This window comes from Physella acuta, unplaced genomic scaffold (assembly GCF_028476545.2).
Source record: "Physella acuta isolate Inbredline_101_S28 unplaced genomic scaffold, ASM2847654v3 ptg000105l, whole genome shotgun sequence".
Classification (NCBI taxonomy): Eukaryota; Metazoa; Mollusca; class Gastropoda; family Physidae; genus Physella; species Physella acuta.
In genome coordinates, this window is record NW_026731625.1 from 319,005 (window position 1) to 341,334 (window position 22,330).

Here is a 22,330-nt window from a genome sequence, read left to right on the forward strand (position 1 = left end):
TCTAGATCTAGGTATATAGCCGAAACCCCAAACATAGCTTAAACTAATGGTTAGGGTCTAGGCTTGTATACAGATTTAAATACTGTAGGCATATTGTTCAAAAATTATTAACAGTATTAGGCCTAATGACACCTGATTCTTGATACTTTATTAGGCCTATTCGGCCTAACTATTACAATAAACCAAAATCTAGGCCAAATCAATATTGATTATACTTATAGGCTAGTTATAGTGTTAAGTGGGGTGGGTGGGGGGGGGGGGGTGAATAGGCTTCTCAGTAGGTTTACAGACTTTGTTACAATTACTAAGCTAAAAGGTAATTTGATTTGTTGACAAGTTGGCCAACACTAGTTTCTAGATCTATCTATAGACTATAGAGTAAACCATGTAGAATGTAGATTTAGTAAGGCAACACATCACACAGACAGGGATGTTAGAAAGACAAATCACTCGCTAGCACGCGACGAAGCCCAATCTAGATCTAGGATCTAGACTTTCTAGTGTCAAATCAAGTGCCAGTAGAATAGAATTTAGTTGAGATGAAATGTTGACCTATCCACTGACCTTCACATGCATCGTACATCCAAGTAGGTAGCACAGCGTGAAAGAACTAGCGCTACACACACGTGAAATCTTCGCACGACACACTGAGCTGAGTATCCACTAGTCATTGTTGTTAGAACCAGCATCCTCAACACGCAACCATCGGGCTACACACGTCCGTCACAGCCTGTCGGGCTGCTCCCTGCCGCATCTAACACAAGGCCGCGACACGGCTGGCTGAAGTATCGCACGGTTAAAATAGTAGCCTGTCCGCATCTAATTGTTGCCGGCTTGCTGAAACACACTGGGCTGGCGTAAGGGGAGCCACTCTTACCAAACGGGCGAGCAGAAGTGTTGGAGTATGTGTTGGCTAACTCGGTCATCAGTGCTCCCCCCTCCCCCGCCGTGTTTCTACTGGCTTTGCCAGTCGAGCGGTGCAACGGGAGGTGTTTTCAACAGCTGCTATTACGGCCTAATTACCAGATCAAGAATGGATTATTGGATATGATAATGATATCATGATATCTACTAAAGACTAGCACATTATATAGACAGAGAGAGAGAAATAGGCCTATAAATTAACTGGTCAGTTTAAAAATTTATTAGGACTATCGTAACGTATTCATCAACAACATAAACTTGCGTTACATTTAAAATTCTACAGCAATTTTTTTTTAATATTTACATTGACAGCCATTTAATAATGAGTACATATAATAAATTATGAGGAGTGGCAGCTTCTGTAATACTAATAGTGTCTAATCGGCTATTGATGGGGTGGAGGACTAAACGTTGAAGGCTAAAAAATCTGGACAATAAAGCAACAAATGGGCTCATCTGGGTAGTGGTTCATACATGGGTAGTAGGTCATATGGGTAGTAGGTCATGTGAGTAGTAGGTCATGTGAGTAGTAGGTCATGTGAGTAGTAGGTCATGTGGGTAGTAGGTCATGTGGGTAGTATGTCAAATGGGTAGTAGGTCATGTGGGTAGTAGGTCATGTGAGTAGTAGGTCATGTGGGTAGTAGGTCATATGTGGATAGTAGTTCATGTGGGTAGTAGGTCATATGTGGGTAGTAGGTCATATGTGGGTAGTAGGTCATGTGGGTAGTAGGTCATGTGGGTAGTAGGTCATATGGGTAGTAGGTCATATGGGTAGTAGGTCATGTGGGTAGTAGGTCATATGGGTAGTAGGTCATATGGGTAGTAGGTCATGTGGGTAGTAGGTCATATGGGTAGTAGGTCATATGGGTAGTAGGTCGTATGTGGGTAGTAGGTCATATGTGGATAGTAGGTCATATGTGGGTAGTAGGTCATGTGGGTAGTAGTTCATGTGGGTAGTAGGTCATATGGGTAGTAGTTCATGTGGGTAGTAGGTCATATGTGGGTAGTAGGTCATGTGGGTAGTAGTTCATGTGGGTAGTAGGTCATATGGGTAGTAGGTCATATGTGGGTAGTAGGTCATGTGGGTAGTAGTTCATGGGGGTAGTAGGTCATATGGGTAGTAGGTCATCTGGGTTGTAGGTCATATGTGGGTAGTAGGTCATATGTGGATAGTAGGTCATATGGGTAGTAGGTCATATGTGGGTAAAAGGTCATGTGGGTAGTAGGTCATGTGGGTTGTAGGTCATATGTGGGTAGTATGTCAAATGGGTAGTAGGTCATGTGGGTAGTAGGTCATAAGTGGATAGTAGTTCATGTGGGTAGTAGGTCATGTGGGTAGTAGGTCATATGGCTAGTAGGTCATGTGGGTTGTAGGTCATATGTGGATTGTAGTTCATGGGGGTAGTAGGTCATATGGGTAGTAGGTCATGTGGGTAGTAGGTCATGTGGGTAGTAGGTCATATGGCTAGTAGGTCATGTGGGTAGTAGGTGATATGTGGGTAGTAGGTCATGTGGGTAGTAGGTCATATGTGGGTAGTAGATCATATGTGGATAGTAGGTCATTAGGGTAGTAGGTCATATGTGGGTAGTAGGTCATGTGGGTAGAAGGTCAAATGGGCAGTAGGTCATGTGGGTAGAAGGTCATGTGGGTAGTAGGTCATTTGGGTAGTAGGTCATTTGGGTAGTGGCCACATGTGGCTGTGGATCATATATCGATCTCTTGGCACTCCACACTGAACAGATTTCTTTTAACCCTCGATAGTTACAAATATCAGATTTTTATTTTTTTATTTTATTAGTTTCTAAAAGGAGGAGGTATTTTTTTCAATTCATATATACGAACAAAGATTTTTTTTAAGTTCCTAGAGACTAAATAAAGCAATTATAAAAAAATCTTTACAATAACAAACTTTTAAATGCATTGAAAATAAGAAAATAAACAAAGACGTTTGGTCGCTTTGAGATTTCTTAGCAACCAAAGCTTTTATTAAATAACTAGCCTTGGGTACCCGTTTCAAGTGAATTACAGGCCTATATATATTTTAATGTTATACTTATGTGAGTGGCTGGAGTGTTTTATTATAAAATCTGTAGCTATAAAGGCGAATGTACCGTTTCATGTGGTAAACTGTTCGTGCTGTTTAGTTATGTAGTCCTGTGTTATGGCGCCGCTGTATAACTGTTAACGTCGCTGTCTACGGCTAGTTTGTATATATAGTTTAGTGTATATATAGTTTGTATATATTTTGTTTATATTGTTGTCAATGTTTATATTAAGTGTCTTTTTGTATAATTCTGTCTTATGTTTCCAGGTGTGTTGTTTGTTATCAGTGGATTAGGGATTATTTGTTTACGTGTAGTGTGCGAGGTGTCTGGAAGTCAGTTCCCAGCAGATGTTTCAATACACTTTTGTATGTCGAGGGGATGGGGGAGGCTCTTGTGTGATTAGAACCTGGACCATCCGAAACATCAGAATGTCAGCACTGCGCCATCTGTTTTACCTTGTTGTTTTATTTCTATTAAGCCTGGATTGTAGTCCATTGGTTTTTTTTTTGTTTAGTCGTGTTTTGTTTTGTCGTGTTTTGTTGAGTCTAGTTTTGTCTAGTCGTGTTTTGTTTTGTCGTGTTTTGTTGAGTCTAGTTTTGTCTAGTCGTGTTTTGTTTTATCGTGTTTTGTTAGGTCGTGTTTTGTTGAGTCTAGTTTTGTCTAGTCGTGTTTTGTTTTGTCTAGATTTAGATCAATTTTTTTTTTTTTTGCATCCCTTCATTAAATATTGCTTCCATCTCTGTTAAATAAATTTTATTAAATTGTTAAAGGTTGTTTTTTTTTAACCTAGTCTAGGTTAGGATTTAACCACTGTGGGTTTTACCACGGTTGCACTGACCGGACAGTTAATTAGATAAGCCTAGGGACATAGTGTAGTTATCCCCCCTATCAGGGCTTACACTTATTTGTAAAAAAAAAGTTTATAAAATAGTTATTTGGCAAAACGCTATGTGCTTTACTACACGTTGAACGATAATAGTTACAAAACAAAGAAGCAAGTAAATAGCTAAAAATCCGACACATTTAAAATAACGTAGGCTACCAATACCTAATAGAAAAATTAAAACCAAATTATGTGCATTAATAGTCAGCTCAACCCAATATTAGATGCACACATTGATTAAGAGACTTAAATCATTCCGTTAAAAACCCAGCTGTTCAATGGTCATTACGTTGTTTTTTAAATCCAACATATTATTTTCAACAAAAGTCTGTATCTTTAAGTTCTCCATAAATTGCTGAAGATATTGATCTCATAGACTCGGGACATGTGGACAGGGAGAGATAGAGAAGTGCGTGCTTTATATATTAGGATACATGTTTGTTTATTTTCTTATTGTTTTATTTTACACTTTTTAGAAATCCGTTCTAAAGGCAGTTAACACTAAATCTATACTGGCCTCGACTAAAAATATTTGTGTATCCGATGACTAGTTTGAAAGACAGTTGTCTGTCCGCTCTACGTTATCACCCTAGTTATCATCCTAGTTATTCCCCTTCTGATATGAAATATAATTATCTATCGAGTGATTGGTAGCATTTGATCTTGTTATCTCCCCTTAGGTTTGAAATTGTTTAATTAGAGTTTAATGACTGATCCAATGTCTAATTAGATTAAAAAATAATATGCATGCATTGTCCTTGAAGAAGTATCTAGACATTTTGAACGAAATCGCTACATTAGAAGTTGGTCAAAAATCAGTTACAAGATTTGCTACAAACCCACAAACAAACAAACAAATAATCAAACAAACAAACGGACGTTGCGAACTAAATAAAAGCTTTTAATAAAAAGAATGAGATTTTTTAATACCTAGATAATAAACAATGTATAAAAACTATTTAACAATTTATGCCACTTTCAAATAAAAAAAACAATTTTCTTCTTTTAATTTAACACTACAAACGACATGTTTTAGAAAAAAATTTCTTCTAATATCGAGCCAAACTTCCAACAACCGGCGTTTCCGAATGTCTGGCCTTTCCACTGTGTATTGTGAATGTCTGGCTTTTCCACTGTGTATTGTGAATGTCTGGGCTTTCCTCTGTGTATTGTGAATGTCTGGCCTTTCCACTGTGTATTGTGAATGTCTAGCCTTTCCACTGTGTATTGTGAATGTCTGGCTTTTCCACTGTGTATTGTGAATGTCTGGCCTTTCCACTGTGTATTGTGAATGTCTGGGCTTTCCTCTGTGTATTGTGAATGTCTGGCCTTTCCACTGTGTATTGTGAATGTCTGACCTTACCACTGTGTATTGTGAATGTCTGGCCTTTCCACTGTGTATTGTGAATGTCTAGCCTTTCCACTGTGTATTGTGAATGTCTGGCTTTTCCACTGTGTATTGTGAATGTCTGGGCTTTCCTCTGTGTATTGTGAATGTCTGGCCTTTCCACTGTGTATTGTGAATGTCTGGCCTTTCCACTGTGTATTGTGAATGTCTGGGCTTTCCTCTGTGTATTGTGAATGTCTGGCCTTTCCACTGTGTATTGTGAATGTCTGGCCTTTCCACTGTATATTGTGAATGTCTGGCTTTTCCACGGTGTATTGTGAATGTCTGGCTTTTCCACGGTGTATTGTGAATGTCTGGCTTTTCCACGGTGTATTGTCTGGCTAGATTCACATGAGCATGTGAGCTTTACCATGATTGTTCCCAGTGGCAAGGTTAGGGCATGAAACACAAGGGAAGGATTCATAGGCGAGATCATGTTTAGTGAATTTATTTTGATGTTAAGTTCAGAGTTTTCTATTTGGTTTGACTGTTGTTTCTCTCAGAGAAATGTTGGCCATTGGCCATTGGTTGGACTGTTGATTCTCTCAGAGAAATGTTGGCCATTGGCCATTGGTTGGACTGTTGTTTCTCTCAGGGAAATGTTGGCCATTGGCCATTGGTTGGACTGTTGTTTCTCTCAGAGAAATGTTGGCCATTGGCCATTGGTTGGACTGTTGTTTCTCTCAGGGAAATATTGGCCATTGGCCATTGGTTGGACTGTTGTTTCTCTCAGAGAAATGTTGGCCATTGGTTGGACTGTTGTTTCTCTCAGAGAAATGTTGGCCATTGGTTGGACTGTTGTTTCTCTCAGGGAAATGTTGGCCATTGGTTGGACTGTTGTTTCTCTCAGGGAAATGTTGGCCATTGGCCATTGGTTGAACTGTTGTTTCTCAAAATAGAATGTATCCCATAAGGCCTCATGTGGTACATGTAGAAGTCCATCATTCGCATTTCGTCAGGTGAAAGGTCATGGAAGGTCGCGGCGTATTTGCTCACCCCAAATCCCTGCAGGTCAAAATAGATCTGATTACATCCGCCAGCCATCTCACAACCAGCAGACAGACAACTAGACAGACAACCAGACATACAGACAACCAGACAGACAGACAACCAGACAGACAGACAACCAGACAGACCGACAACCAACAGACAACCAGACAGACAACCACCAGACAGACAACCAGACAGACAAACAACTAGACAGACAGACAACCAGACAGACAACCAGACAGACAACCAGACAGACAACCAGACAGACAACCAGACAAACAACCACCTGCTACCAGTACCTGCCGAGCTGTGCCTGGTGACTCCCGAAACATCCACGCAGGCAACCTGTTCAGGACGTGAAGCCGGGGGTGCAGGGGGTGAAACACACTCCTCCCCATCTCATCCAACGACCTTGAGGTTTTGACCTTCAGCCTCTCCATGCAGAGTCCAAACTGCACGTCCCCATCCTTCTCACCATCCCCATCTTCGCTACAGATGGTCGAGTTGAAGCCGTTTTGACCAAACCTGCGCAAAGCCTCCTGACTAATGACATAGCCACCGCCACTGCTGATCAAAAATGGAATCAATACTAGTGGTCACTTGGCTAGAGAATATATTACCTGTAATAGCCCCGCCACACCCCCTTGTGACGCCACTGATTACCTGTAATAGCCCCGCCACACCCCCTTGTGACGCCACTGTTTACCTGTAATAGCCCCGCCACACCCCCTTGTGACGCCACTGTTTACCTGTAATAGCCCCGCCACACCCCCTTGTGACGCCACTGATTACCTGTAATAGCCCCGCCACACCCCCTTGTGACGCCACTGATTACTTGTAATAGCCCCGCCACACCCCCTTGTGACGCCACTGTTTACCTGTAATAGCCCCGCCACACCCCCTTGTGACGCCACTGTTTACCTGTAATAGCCCCGCCACACCCCCATGTGACGCCACTGATTACCTGTAATAGCCCCGCCACACCCCCTTGTGACGCCACTGATTACCTGTAATAGCCCCGCCACACGCCCTTGTGACGCCACTGATTACCTGTAATAACCCCGCCACACCCCCTTGTGACGCCACTGATTACCTGTAATAGCCCCGCCACACCCCCTTGTGACGCCACTGATTACCTGTAATAGCCCCGCCACACCCCCTTGTGACGCCACTGATTACCTGTAATAGCCCCGCCACACCCCCTTGTGACGCCACTGATTACCTGTAATAGCCCCGCCACACCCCCTTGTGACGCCACTGATTACCTGTAATAGCCCCGCCACACCCCCTTGTGACGCCACTGATTACCTGTAATAGCCCCGCCACACCCCCTTGTGACGCCACTGATTACCTGTAATAACCCCGCCACACCCCCTTGTGACGCCACTGATTACCTGTAATAGCCCCGCCACACCCCCTTGTGACGCCACTGATTACCTGTAATAGCCCCGCCACACCCCCTTGTGACGCCACTGATTACCTGTAATAGCCCCGCCACACCCCCTTGTGACGCCACTGATTACCTGTAATAACCCCGCCACACCCCCTTGTGACGCCACTGATTACCTGTAATAGCCCCGCCACACCCCCTTGTGACGCCACTGATTACCTGTAATAGCCCCGCCACACCCCCTTGTGACGCCACTGATTACCTGTAATAGCCCCGCCACACCCCCTTGTGACGCCACTGATTACCTGTAATAGCCCCGCCACACCCCCTTGTGACGCCACTGATTACCTGTAATAGCCCCGCCACACCCCCTTGTGACGCCACTGATTACCTGTAATAGCCCCGCCACACCCCCTTGTGACGCCACTGTTTACCTGTAATAACCCTGCTCTACACGCCGCGAAAACAAATGTCCGAAGTAAACTGCCTCTGACTTGTTCTTGTCTGCCAAAAAGAAGCGAAGATTCTCCATGACAACGTACGTGCTGTCGTCAGCCTTGAGGAAGATTCAAAAGTCATTCCACCAAATAAGTTGAAACAATAACTGATCCAGCTGCCATTGGGGCATCATGACACTTCTATATTTAGTATATGGTGTAACTGGTGCCCACCTGGTGCCCACCTGGTGCCCACCTGGTGCCCAACGAGCCAAGAATACCGTTTTCCTTAGCCCGAATAAAAAGTACTAATGTCTTCAGTGTAAAGGTTGCGCTGTTCACTGAGTATGCTGACGCAATGGCTGGGGACAGCCACCCATCTAGGGCTCATAGGCTGGGGACAGCAACCCATCTAGGGCTCATAGGCTGGGGACAGCAACCCATCTAGGGCTCATAGGCTGGGGGCAATAATCCATCTAGGGCTCATAGGCTGGGGGCAATAATCCATCTAGGGCTCATAGGCTGGGGGCAATAATCCATCTAGGGCTCATAGGCTGGGGACAGCAACCCATCTAGGGTTCATAGGCTGGGGACAATAATCCATCTAGGGCTCATAAGCTGGGGGCAATAATCCATCTAGGGCTCATAGGCTGGGGACAATAATCCATCTAGGGCTCATAGGCTGGGGACAATAATCCATCTAGGGCTCATAGGCTGGGGGCAATAATCCATCTAGGGCTCATAGGCTGGGGACAGCAACCCATCTAGGGCTCATAGGCTGGGGACAATAATCCATCTAGGGCTCTTAGGCTGGGGGCAATAATCCATCTAGGGCTCATAGGCTGGGGACAATAAACCATCTAGGGCTCATAGGCTGGGGACAATAAACCATCTAGGGCTCATAGGCTGGGGACAATAATCCATCTAGGGCTCTTAGGCTGGGGACAATAATCCATCTAGGGCTCTTAGGCTGGGGGCAATAATCCATCTAGGGCTCATAGGCTGGGGACAATAATCCATCTAGGGCTCATAGGCTGGGGACAATAATCCATCTAGGGCTCTTAGGCTGGGGACAATAATCCATCTAGGGCTCTTAGGCTGGGGGCAATAATCCATCTAGGGCTCATAGGCTGGGGGCAATAATCCATATAGGGCTCTTAGGCTGGGGGCAATAATCCATCTAGGGCTCATAGGCTGGGGGCAATAATCCATCTAGGGCTCATAGGCTGGGGACAGCAACCCATCTAGGGCTCATAGGCTGGGGACAATAATCCATCTAGGGCTCATAGGCTGGGGGCAATAATCCATCTAGGGCTCATAGGCTGGGGGCAATAATCCATCTAGGGCTCATAGGCTGGAGACAATAATCCATCTAGGGCTCATCTGCTGGGGACAATAATTCATTTAGGGCTCATAGACTGGGGACAGCAACCAATCTAGGGCTCATAGGCTGGGGACAATAATCCATCTAGGGCTCATAGGCTGGGGACAATAATCCATATAGGGCTCATAGGATGGGGACAGCAACCAATCTAGGGCTCATAGGCTGGGGACAGCAACCCATCTAGGAGAGATAACTCTGACGTTGACTGGGTTATCCAAACAGACAAACCGACAGACGGAGTGAACGACAGACAGCCAGACCGACAGACGGAGTGAGCGACAGACAGACAGACAGACCGACAGACGGAGTGAACGACAGACAGACAGACCGACAGACGGAGTGAACGACAGACAGACAGACCGACAGACGGAGTGAACGACAGACAGACAGACCGACAGACGGAGTGAACGACAGACAGACAGACCGACAGACGGAGTGAACGACAGACAGACAGACCGACAGACGGAGTGAACGACAGACAGACAGACCGACAGACGGAGTGAACGACAGACAGACAGACCGACAGACGGAGTGAACGACAGACAGACAGACCGACAGACGGAGTGAACGACAGACAGACAGACCGACAGACGGAGTGAACGACAGACAGACAGACAGACAGACCGACAGACGGAGTGAACGACAGACAGACAGACCGACAGACGGAGTGAACGACAGACAGACAGACAGACCGACAGACAGACGGAGAGAAACAGACCTTCATGAACCAGTCCGCCTGGTTCAAATGATGTTCATGAACATACTGAAAGGCCGCCATTGTTGTTCCAACCTCCGCGCCCCCTGGCGCTCCAAGTTTAACAGCTGGGAACTCAAGGTCCTCCACGGTGCTGTTGATACAAACATTATATCACGTGATAGCTAGTTTCAAAGATTTAAATAATTTATCGGTACAGTTTTCTGCCAAACACACGTATTTACACAGACGACAAAATCTAATAGCTCTTTGGAATTTGTTATTAAAACCAAACGACTGTCTCCTGATTAAGTTTTAAGTTGTAATTTAATCTCATATTGAGAGTGGACTTGTAAAAAGTAGGAGTGGGCTCCCCTAAACTTTCTCGTATACCTCGGTATGTGGAGGGTTGGCAGATGGTTGAGTAGGGCTGGCTGATAAGGTTGGGTAGGGTTGGCTGATAGGGTTGAGTAGGGTTGGCTGACAGGGTTGAGTAGGGTTGGCTGATAGGGTTGAGAAGGGTTGGCTGATAAAGTGGAATGTTTAAGAACTCTCTAAGCCAAATAGCACTTAACGCTACTGCAAATAAATCTGAAATGACGCAACATTTGCCCCGACCTGAAATATATCATGACGTCACATCTTTTACCCCACGTCTGCTTGATGGCCAGGGCTCTGCTGTCCAAGCTGTCCAAGCTGTCCAAGCTGTCAGCAGCTGTCTTGACCCATGCCAGCACGCGGACAGCTTGCCGCAATTCTTGGGCTATCATGTCGTCTTCTGAATGTAAAGGTGCTGGTCAGTCATGTTGGTCAGTCATGTTGGTCAGTCAGTCATGCTGGTCAGTCATGTTGGTCAGTCATGTTGGTCACTCATGTTGGTCAGTCATGCTGGTCAGTCATGTTGGTCAGTCATGTTGGTCACTCATGTTGGTCAGTCAGTCATGTTGGTCAGTCATGTTGGTCAGTCATGTTGGTCAGTCATGTTGGTCAGTCATGTTGGTCAGTCATGCTGGTCAGTCATGTTGGTCAGTCATGTTGGTCACTCATGTTGGTCAGTCAGTCATGTTGGTCAGTCATGTTGGTCAGTCATGTTGGTCAGTCAGTCATGTTGGTCAGTCATGTTGGTCACTCATGTCAGTCAGTCATGTTGGTCAGTCATGTTGGTCAGTCATGTTGGTCAGTCATGTTGATCAGTCATGTTGGTCAGTCATGTTGGTCAGTCATGTTGGTCAGTCATGTTGGTCAGTCATGTTGGTCACTCATGTTAGTCAGTCATGTTGGTCAGTCATGTTGGTCAGTCATGTTGGTCACTCATGTTAGTCAGTCATGTTGGTCAGTCATGTTGGTCAGTCATGTTGGTCAGTCATCTTGGTCAGTCAATCATGTTGGTCAGTCATGTTGGTCAGTCATGTTGGTCAGTCATGTTGGTCAGTCATGTTGGTCACTCATGTTGGTCAGTCATGTTGGTCAGTCAGTCATGTTGGTCAGTCATGTTGGTCAGTCATGTTGGTTAGTCAGTCATGTTGGTCAGTCAGTCATGTTGGTCAGTCATGTTGGTCAGTCATGTTGGTCAGTCATGTTGGTCAGTCATGTTGGTCAGTCATGTTGGTCAGTCATGTTGGTCAGTCATGTTGGTCAGTCATGCTGGTCAGTCATTTGGTCAGTCATGTTGGTCAGTCATGTTGGTCAGTCAGTCATGTTGGTCAGTCATGTTGGTCAGTCATGTTGGTCAGTCATGTTGGTCAGTCATGTTGGTCAGTCATGTTGGTCAGTCATGCTGGTCAGTCATGTTGGTCAGTCATGTTGGTCACTCATGTTGGTCAGTCAGTCATGTTGGTCAGTCATGTTGGTCAGTCATGTTGGTCAGTCAGTCATGTTGGTCAGTCATGTTGGTCACTCATGTCAGTCAGTCATGTTGGTCAGTCATGTTGGTCAGTCATGTTGGTCAGTCATGTTGATCAGTCATGTTGGTCAGTCATGTTGGTCAGTCATGTTGGTCAGTCATGTTGGTCACTCATGTTAGTCAGTCATGTTGGTCAGTCATGTTGGTCAGTCATGTTGGTCACTCATGTTAGTCAGTCATGTTGGTCAGTCATGTTGGTCAGTCATGTTGGTCAGTCATCTTGGTCAGTCAATCATGTTGGTCAGTCATGTTGGTCAGTCATGTTGGTCAGTCATGTTGGTCAGTCATGTAGGTCACTCATGTTGGTCAGTCATGTTGGTCAGTCAGTCATGTTGGTCAGTCATGTTGGTCAGTCATGTTGGTCAGTCAGTCATGTTGGTCAGTCAGTCATGTTGGTCAGTCATGTTGGTCAGTCATGTTGGTCAGTCATGTTGGTCAGTCATGTTGGTCAGTCATGTTGGTCAGTCAGTCATGTTGGTCAGTCAGTCATGTTGGTCAGTCATGTTGGTCAGTCATGTTGGTCAGTCATGTTGGTCAGTCATGTTGGTCAGTCATGTTGGTCAGTCATGTTGGTCAGTCATGTTGGTCAGTCATGTTGGTCAGTCATGTTGGTCAGTCAGGTTGGTAAGTCAGGTTGGTCAGTCATGTTGGTCAGTCATGTTGGTCAGTCATGTTGGTCAGTCATGTTGGTCAGTCATGTTGGTCAGTCATGTTGGTCAGTCATGTTGGTCAGTCAGGTTGGTAAGTCAGGTTGGTCAGTCATGTTGGTCAGTCATGTTGGTCAGTCATGTTGGTCAGTCAGGTTGGTAAGTCAGGTTGGTAAGTCAGGTTGGTCAGTCATTTTGGTCAGTCATGTTGGTCAGTCATGTTGGTCAGTCAGGTTGGTAAGTCAGGTTGGTAAGTCAGGTTGGTCAGTCATGTTGGTCAGTCATGTTGGTCAGTCAGTCATGTTGGTCAGTCATGTTGGTCAGTCATGTTGGTCAGTCATGTTGGTCAGTCAGTCATGTTGGTCAGTCATGTTGGTCAGTCATGTTGGTCAGTCAGTCATGTTGGTCAGTCAGGTTGGTAAGTCAGGTTGGTCAATCATTTTGGTCAGTCATGTTGGTCAGTCATGTTGGTCAGTCAGTCATGTTGGTCAGTCATGTTGGTCAGTCATGATGGTCAGTCATGTTGGTCAGTCATGTTGGTCAGTCAGGTTGGTCAGTCATGTTGGTCAGTCATGTTGGTCAGTCATGTTGGTCAGTCAGGTTGGTCAGTCGGGTTGGTCAGTCATGTTGGTCAGTCATGTTGGTCAGTCAGGTTGGTAAGTCAGGTTGGTCAGTCATGTTGGTCAGTCATGTTGGTCAGTCAGTCATGTTGGTCAGTCATGTTGGTCAGTCATGTTGGTCAGTCATGTTGGTCAGTCATGTTGGTCAGTCAGTCATGTTGGTCAGTCATGTTGGTCAGTCATGTTGGTCAGTCATGTTGGTCAGTCAGGTTGGTCAGTCATGTTGGTCAGTCATTTTGGTCAGTCAGGTTGGTCAGTCATGTTGGTCAGTCATGTTGGTCAGTCATGTTGGTCAGTCATGTTGGTCAGTCATGTTGGTCAGTCATGTTGGTCAGTCATGTTGGTCAGTCAAGTTGGTCAGTCAGTCATGTTGGTCAGTCATGTTGGTCAGTCATGTTGGTCAGTCATGTTGGTCAGTCATGTTGGTCAGTCATGTTGGTCAGTCATGTTGGTCAGTCATGTTGGTCAGTCATGTTGGTCAGTCAGTCATGTTGGTCAGTCATGTTGGTCAGTCATGTTGGTCAGTCATGTTGGTCAGTCAGGTTGGTCAGTCATGTTGGTCAGTCATTTTGGTCAGTCAGGTTGGTCAGTCATGTTGGTCAGTCATGTTGGTCAGTCATGTTGGTCAGTCATGTTGGTCAGTCATGTTGGTCAGTCATGTTGGTCAGTCATGTTGGTCAGTCAAGTTGGTCAGTCAGTCATGTTGGTCAGTCATGTTGGTCAGTCATGTTGGTCAGTCATGTTGGTCAGTCATGTTGGTCAGTCATGTTGGTCAGTCATGTTGGTCAGTCATGTTGGTCAGTCATGTAGGTCACTCATGTTGGTCAGTCATGTTGGTCAGTCAGTCATGTTGGTCAGTCATGTTGGTCAGTCATGTTGGTCAGTCAGTCATGTTGGTCAGTCAGTCATGTTGGTCAGTCATGTTGGTCAGTCATGTTGGTCAGTCATGTTGGTCAGTCATGTTGGTCAGTCATGTTGGTCAGTCAGTCATGTTGGTCAGTCAGTCATGTTGGTCAGTCATGTTGGTCAGTCATGTTGGTCAGTCATGTTGGTCAGTCATGTTGGTCAGTCATGTTGGTCAGTCATGTTGGTCAGTCATGTTGGTCAGTCATGTTGGTCAGTCATGTTGGTCAGTCAGGTTGGTAAGTCAGGTTGGTCAGTCATGTTGGTCAGTCATGTTGGTCAGTCATGTTGGTCAGTCATGTTGGTCAGTCATGTTGGTCAGTCATGTTGGTCAGTCATGTTGGTCAGTCAGGTTGGTAAGTCAGGTTGGTCAGTCATGTTGGTCAGTCATGTTGGTCAGTCATGTTGGTCAGTCAGGTTGGTAAGTCAGGTTGGTAAGTCAGGTTGGTCAGTCATGTTGGTCAGTCATGTTGGTCAGTCATGTTGGTCAGTCAGGTTGGTAAGTCAGGTTGGTAAGTCAGGTTGGTCAGTCATGTTGGTCAGTCATGTTGGTCAGTCAGTCATGTTGGTCAGTCATGTTGGTCAGTCATGTTGGTCAGTCATGTTGGTCAGTCAGTCATGTTGGTCAGTCATGTTGGTCAGTCATGTTGGTCAGTCAGTCATGTTGGTCAGTCAGGTTGGTAAGTCAGGTTGGTCAATCATTTTGGTCAGTCATGTTGGTCAGTCATGTTGGTCAGTCAGTCATGTTGGTCAGTCATGTTGGTCAGTCATGTTGGTCAGTCATGTTGGTCAGTCATGTTGGTCAGTCAGGTTGGTCAGTCATGTTGGTCAGTCATGTTGGTCAGTCATGTTGGTCAGTCAGGTTGGTCAGTCGGGTTGGTCAGTCATGTTGGTCAGTCATGTTGGTCAGTCAGGTTGGTAAGTCAGGTTGGTCAGTCATGTTGGTCAGTCATGTTGGTCAGTCAGTCATGTTGGCCAGTCATGTTGGTCAGTCATGTTGGTCAGTCATGTTGGTCAGTCATGTTGGTCAGTCAGTCATGTTGGTCAGTCATGTTGGTCAGTCATGTTGGTCAGTCATGTTGGTCAGTCAGGTTGGTCAGTCATGTTGGTCAGTCATTTTGGTCAGTCAGGTTGGTCAGTCATGTTGGTCAGTCATGTTGGTCAGTCATGTTGGTCAGTCATGTTGGTCAGTCATGTTGGTCAGTCATGTTGGTCAGTCAAGTTGGTCAGTCAGTCATGTTGGTCAGTCATGTTGGTCAGTCATGTTGGTCAGTCATGTTGGTCAGTCATGTTGGTCAGTCATGTTGGTCAGTCATGTTGGTCAGTCATGTTGGTCAGTCAGTCATGTTGGTCAGTCATGTTGGTCAGTCATGTTGGTCAGTCATGTTGGTCAGTCATGTTGGTCAGTCAGGTTGGTCAGTCGGGTTGGTCAGTCATGTTGGTCAGTCATGTTGGTCAGTCAGGTTGGTAAGTCAGGTTGGTCAGTCATGTTGGTCAGTCATGTTGGTCAGTCAGTCATGTTGGTCAGTCATGTTGGTCAGTCATGTTGGTCAGTCATGTTGGTCAGTCATGTTGGTCAGTCAGTCATGTTGGTCAGTCATGTTGGTCAGTCATGTTGGTCAGTCATGTTGGTCAGTCAGGTTGGTCAGTCATGTTGGTCAGTCATTTTGGTCAGTCAGGTTGGTCAGTCATGTTGGTCAGTCATGTTGGTCAGTCATGTTGGTCAGTCATGTTGGTCAGTCATGTTGGTCAGTCATGTTGGTCAGTCATGTTGGTCAGTCAAGTTGGTCAGTCAGTCATGTTGGTCAGTCATGTTGGTCAGTCATGTTGGTCAGTCATGTTGGTCAGTCATGTTGGTCAGTCATGTTGGTCAGTCATGTTGGTCAGTCATGTTGGTCAGTCATGTTGGTCAGTCAGTCATGTTGGTCAGTCATGTTGGTCAGTCATGTTGGTCAGTCATGTTGGTCAGTCAGGTTGGTCAGTCATGTTGGTCAGTCATTTTGGTCAGTCAGGTTGGTCAGTCATGTTGGTCAGTCATGTTGGTCAGTCATGTTGGTCAGTCATGTTGGTCAGTCATGTTGGTCAGTCATGTTGGTCAGTCATGTTGGTCAGTCAAGTTGGTCAGTCAGTCATGTTGGTCAGTCATGTTGGTCAGTCATGTTGGTCAGTCATGTTGGTCAGTCATGTTGGTCAGTCATGTTGGTCAGTCATGTTGGTCAGTCATGTTGGTCAGTCATGTTGGTCAGTCATGTAGGTCACTCATGTTGGTCAGTCATGTTGGTCAGTCAGTCATGTTGGTCAGTCATGTTGGTCAGTCATGTTGGTCAGTCAGTCATGTTGGTCAGTCAGTCATGTTGGTCAGTCATGTTGGTCAGTCATGTTGGTCAGTCATGTTGGTCAGTCATGTTGGTCAGTCATGTTGGTCAGTCAGTCATGTTGGTCAGTCAGTCATGTTGGTCAGTCATGTTGGTCAGTCATGTTGGTCAGTCATGTTGGTCAGTCATGTTGGTCAGTCATGTTGGTCAGTCATGTTGGTCAGTCATGTTGGTCAGTCATGTTGGTCAGTCAGGTTGGTAAGTCAGGTTGGTCAGTCATGTTGGTCAGTCATGTTGGTCAGTCATGTTGGTCAGTCATGTTGGTCAGTCATGTTGGTCAGTCATGTTGGTCAGTCATGTTGGTCAGTCAGGTTGGTAAGTCAGGTTGGTCAGTCATGTTGGTCAGTCATGTTGGTCAGTCATGTTGGTCAGTCAGGTTGGTAAGTCAGGTTGGTAAGTCAGGTTGGTCAGTCATGTTGGTCAGTCATGTTGGTCAGTCATGTTGGTCAGTCAGGTTGGTAAGTCAGGTTGGTAAGTCAGGTTGGTCAGTCATGTTGGTCAGTCAGTCATGTTGGTCAGTCATGTTGGTCAGTCATGTTGGTCAGTCATGTTGGTCAGTCAGTCATGTTGGTCAGTCATGTTGGTCAGTCATGTTGGTCAGTCAGTCATGTTGGTCAGTCAGGTTGGTAAGTCAGGTTGGTCAATCATTTTGGTCAGTCATGTTGGTCAGTCATGTTGGTCAGTCAGTCATGTTGGTCAGTCATGTTGGTCAGTCATGTTGGTCAGTCATGTTGGTCAGTCATGTTGGTCAGTCAGGTTGGTCAGTCATGTTGGTCAGTCATGTTGGTCAGTCATGTTGGTCAGTCAGGTTGGTCAGTCGGGTTGGTCAGTCATGTTGGTCAGTCATGTTGGTCAGTCAGGTTGGTAAGTCAGGTTGGTCAGTCATGTTGGTCAGTCATGTTGGTCAGTCAGTCATGTTGGCCAGTCATGTTGGTCAGTCATGTTGGTCAGTCATGTTGGTCAGTCATGTTGGTCAGTCAGTCATGTTGGTCAGTCATGTTGGTCAGTCATGTTGGTCAGTCATGTTGGTCAGTCAGGTTGGTCAGTCATGTTGGTCAGTCATTTTGGTCAGTCAGGTTGGTCAGTCATGTTGGTCAGTCATGTTGGTCAGTCATGTTGGTCAGTCATGTTGGTCAGTCATGTTGGTCAGTCATGTTGGTCAGTCAAGTTGGTCAGTCAGTCATGTTGGTCAGTCATGTTGGTCAGTCATGTTGGTCAGTCATGTTGGTCAGTCATGTTGGTCAGTCATGTTGGTCAGTCATGTTGGTCAGTCATGTTGGTCAGTCAGTCATGTTGGTCAGTCATGTTGGTCAGTCATGTTGGTCAGTCATGTTGGTCAGTCATGTTGGTCAGTCATGTTGGTCAGTCATGTTGGTCAGTCATGTTGGTCAGTCATAAAGATATGTTTTCGCGTCTTGAAGGAGCTCACCTAAGTCATTATATGGCTGATAGGTTTTGGCGCCAAAATTTGCTGTATTTTCATTGGCTGGTGTCAAAGTCTCCATTCTGACGTCATCATATAATGGAACCATCTGCGATCCTCCAAACCGTACCTAGATGTTTGGGAATAATTAGCAGACACATGACCTACCCATACATATCTAAACTTGACCGTTCTATTTAAACTTGACCGTTCTATCTAAACTTGACCGTTCTATTTAAACTTGACCGTTCTATTTAAACTTGACCGTTCTATTTAAACTTGACCGTTCTATCTAAACTTGACCGTTCTATCTAAACTTGACCGTTCTATTTAAACTTGACCGTTCTATTTAAACTTGACCATACTTGCTGCGAGAAAGGAAAATTCTCCACCAGTAAACTGCCAATGAAGAAAACTGTCAAGGATAGGCCAATCAACAGGCCGAGAAAAAAGTCTTTGAAGTGAGCTATCATGGCATTCAGATGACAAGTGTCATATCGTCCGGATGATAGGTGTCATGGTGACCAGATGACAAGTGTCATTCAAGACGAAAGTCTGTAACACAAAAAGTAATGACCACTGGCGAGGTGATGTTCTTTTTGTGTGTATGTGTGTATGCATTTACGTCAATGTGCAAGTTTGTGTGAGAGAGAGAGAGCAAGAGAGTGTTCAAGAGAGAGCAAGCTTATGTGTGTATGTGAGTGTGTGTATGTGAGTGTGTGTATGTGAGTGTGTGAGAGTGGTTGCATGTGAGTGTGTGTATGTGAGTGTGTGAGAGTGTGTGTATGTGAGTGTGTGTATGTGAGTGTGTGTATGTGAGTGACTGTATGTGAGTGTGTGTATGTGAGTGTGTGTATGTGAGTGTGTGTATGTGAATGTGTGTATGTGAGTGTGTGTATGTGAGTGTGTGTATGTGAGTGTGTGTATGTGAGTGTGTGTATGTGAGTGTATGTATGTGAGTGTGTGTATGTGAGTGTATGTGAGTGAGAGAAAGAGAAAGAAAGAAATCGCATGTGACCTGTAGCGATGGTTGAAAGTTTGACGACTGACCATTATATCAGGTAGATCACAAGATGTGCCTAGCATTATCAGACAAATTCTAGGCCAATAAAATACAACATGTAACTGCTAGGCGATACAGCATATATCATCATGGTGATACACCATTTATCCAGTGTTTCTTTCAGACTTTTTTCTCCGGGGGGGGGGGGGGGGGGGGCACGTGATATTTTCGGGGCGGGGGGAGCGGACACTAATAAAAGTGTATGTATACAATATAAATTCCATTTCGTTCGAGGGGGGGGGGGGGGCGGTAGACTTTCTACGGTGGCTTGGGCGGGGGGCTCCGAAGCTTGCATATATCAGCTAGTTTATAGTGTATACATCATATATCAGCTAGTTTATAGTGTATACATCATATATCAGCTAGTTTATAGTGTGATCATCATATATCAGCTAGTTTATAGTGTATACATCATATATCAGCTAGTTTATAGTGTATACATCATATATCAGCTAGTTTATAGTGTATACATCATATATCAGCTAGTTTATAGTGTATACATCATATATCAGCTAGTTTATAGTGTATACATCATATATCAGCTAGTTTATAGTGTATACATCATATATCAGCTAGTTTATAGTGTGATCATCATATATCAGCTAGTTTATAGTGTATACATCATATATCAGCTAGTTTATAGTGTAAACATAATATATCAGCTAGTTTATAGTGTATACATCATATATCAGCTAGTTTATAGTGTAATGATCATATATCAGCTAGTTTATAGTGTAATGATCATATATCAGCTAGTTTATAGTGTGATCATCATATATCAGCTAGTTTATAGTGTAATTATCATATATCAGCTAGTTTATAGTGTGATCATCATATATCAGCTAGTTTATAGTGTAATCATCATATATCAGCTGGTTTACATTGTATACATCATATATCAGCTAGTTTATAGTGTATACATCATATATCAGCTGGTTTACATTGTATACATCATATATCAGCTAGTTTATAGTGTATACATCATATATCAGCTGGTTTACATTGTATACATCATATATCAGCTAGTTTATAGTGTATACATCATATATCAGCTGGTTTACATTGTATACATCATATATCAGCTAGTTTATAGTGTATACATCATATATCAGCTAGTTTATAGTGTATACATCATATATCAGCTAGTTTATAGTGTATACATCATATATCAGCTAGTTTATAGTGTATACATCATATATCAGCTAGTTTATAGTGTATACATCATATATCAGCTGGTTTACATTGTATACATCATATATCAGCTAGTTTATAGTGTAATCATCATATATCAGCTAGTTTATAGTGTATACATCATATATCAGCTGGTTTACATTGTATACATCATATATCAGCTAGTTTATAGTGTAATTATCATATATCAGCTAGTTTATAGTGTAATCATCATATATCAGCTAGTTTATAGTGTATACATCATATATCAGCTGGTTTACATTGTAATCATCATATATCAGCTAGTTTATAGTGTATACATCATATATCAGCTGGTTTACATTGTATACATCATATATCAGCTAGTTTATAGTGTATACATCATATATCAGCTGGTTTACATTGTATACATCATATATCAGCTAGTTTATAGTGTATACATCATATATCAGCTGGTTTACATTGTATACATCATATATCAGCTAGTTTATAGTGTAATCATCATATATCAGCTAGTTTATAGTGTAATCATCATATATCAGCTAGTTTATAGTGTATACATCATATATCAGCTGGTTTACATTGTATACATCATATATCAGCTGGTTTATAGTGTAATCATCATATATCAGCTAGTTTATAGTGTAATCATCATATATCAGCTAGTTTATAGTGTAATGATCATATATCAGCTAGTTTATAGTGTATACATCATATATCAGCTAGTTTATAGTGTATACATCATATATCAGCTGGTTTACATTGTATACATCATATATCAGCTGGTTTACATTGTATACATCATATATCAGCTAGTTTATAGTGTAATGATCATATATCAGCTAATTTATAGTGTAATCATCATATATCAGCTAGTTTATAGTGTATACATCATATATCAGCTAGTTGACGTAACATTTATACAAGCACACCTAAAGCAAGCATTTCAAAGTTCCCGTCCAAAACCTGCTGAGTTAGGGTTACATTTGCAGGCACACATTAACACAAGTTGTCAAGTTAGTTTGAACTTAGCCTAGATATGTTGAACACCTACCTTTTTAAAACTCGCGGAGAGGAAATCTTTCAGTCACGCTTGGGCTGCTCTGAGACTTTCATCTGGAACCCGTTTGGAAAGTCTTTTAGGTGGGTGAATGCAGTCGACAACCTGACAAAACAGCCGGCTCAAAATCTGGGTCAAATCGAACAGTGAGTCAATGGCCTGAATCGGTCCACCATCTTGAGAGGTCACCGGTCCGCCATCTTGAGAGCTCAGACTTTTCAGATTACTTCGTCAGGACGGTGAAAATTTTCTTGTGCATGACAGGCTGACAGTTAATTCCACCCAGTAATTTCCTGCTCCACCCAGTACAACCCTGCTCCACCCAGTACATTCCTGCTCCACCCAGTACATTCCTGCTCCACCCAGTACATTCCTGCTCCACCTAGTACAACCCTGCTCCACCCAGTACAACCCTGCTCCACCCAGTACAACCCTGCTCCACCCAGTACAACCCTGCTCCACCCAGTACAATCCTGCTCCACCCAGTACAACCCTGCTCCACCCAGTACAACCCTGCTCCACCCAGTACAACCCTGCTCCACCCAGTACAACCCTGCTCCACCCAGTACAACCCTGCTCCACCCAGTACAACCCTGCTCCACCCAGTACATTCCTGCTCCACCCAGTACAACCCTGCTCCACCCAGTACAACCCTGCTCCACCCAGTACAACCCTGCTCCACCCAGTACAACCCTGCTCCACCCAGTACAACCCTGCTCCACCCAGTACAACCCTGCTCCACCCAGTACATTCCTGCTCCACCCAGTACAACCCTGCTCCACCCAGTACAACCCTGCTCCACCCAGTACAACCCTGCTCCATCCAGTACACTCCTGCTCCACCCAGTGCCCCCCCCCCCCATTCCTTTTCCAATATGATTCCCCCCCCCCCCCTTTCCCCATCCACAAGTTAAAACAGCCAAGAGGAAGTCAAGAGTCCTATAACCTGATACGAATTGGATTATTTGAGTAACGTATGGAGGAAAATGGAACCATCGCATGACTGGCAGAAATTGAAAACCTTAGAGCCG

The 22,330-nt window shown here is 44.3% G+C and overlaps 2 protein-coding genes across 3 annotated transcripts in view; both read right to left on the minus strand.

Annotated features, from left to right (window-relative positions):
- Nucleotides 1-876, minus strand: part of LOC131932740 (uncharacterized) — a 29,879-nt gene extending 29,003 nt beyond the window's left edge. The window contains exon 1 of the mRNA XM_059289647.1: nucleotides 565-876. The gene's annotated coding sequence lies outside the window, so the exon portion shown is untranslated. The remainder of the gene's footprint in view (nucleotides 1-564) is intronic.
- Nucleotides 877-5,307: 4,431 nt separating this feature from the next.
- On the minus strand, nucleotides 5,308-21,400 carry LOC131932751 (glycoprotein-N-acetylgalactosamine 3-beta-galactosyltransferase 1-B). 2 transcript variants are annotated; one of them, XM_059289675.1, is made up of 8 exons: nucleotides 21,295-21,400; nucleotides 18,373-18,562; nucleotides 18,014-18,137; nucleotides 10,755-10,914; nucleotides 10,161-10,290; nucleotides 8,056-8,177; nucleotides 6,531-6,795; nucleotides 5,308-6,246 (listed from the first exon to the last, which is right to left on the minus strand). In XM_059289675.1, exons 2-8 carry the CDS (start codon nucleotides 18,478-18,480, stop codon nucleotides 6,088-6,090), a joined length of 1,068 nt encoding a protein of 355 aa, XP_059145658.1. In that variant the 5' UTR covers nucleotides 18,481-18,562; nucleotides 21,295-21,400; the 3' UTR covers nucleotides 5,308-6,087. The 2 variants fall into 2 exon arrangements, with proteins under 2 accessions (XP_059145658.1, XP_059145652.1); XM_059289669.1 differs by having other exon boundaries at nucleotides 6,531-6,798.
- Between the last annotated feature and the right edge of the window lie 930 nt (nucleotides 21,401-22,330).

Bases quoted from the DNA above. Each gene is read 5' to 3' on its own strand.
- LOC131932751 (XM_059289669.1), bottom strand. From the start codon at position 18,480: ATGATAGCTCACTTCAAAGACTTTTTTCTCGGCCTGTTGATTGGCCTA. The intron at 10,915-18,013 runs GTGAGCTCCTTC...CTTTACATTCAG, and splicing joins TCAGCCATATAATGACTTAG to AAGACGACATGATAGCCCAA. The intron at 6,799-8,055 runs GTAAACAGTGGC...ATTTTTGATCAG, and splicing joins GTAGAGCAGGGTTATTACAG to CAGTGGCGGTGGCTATGTCA.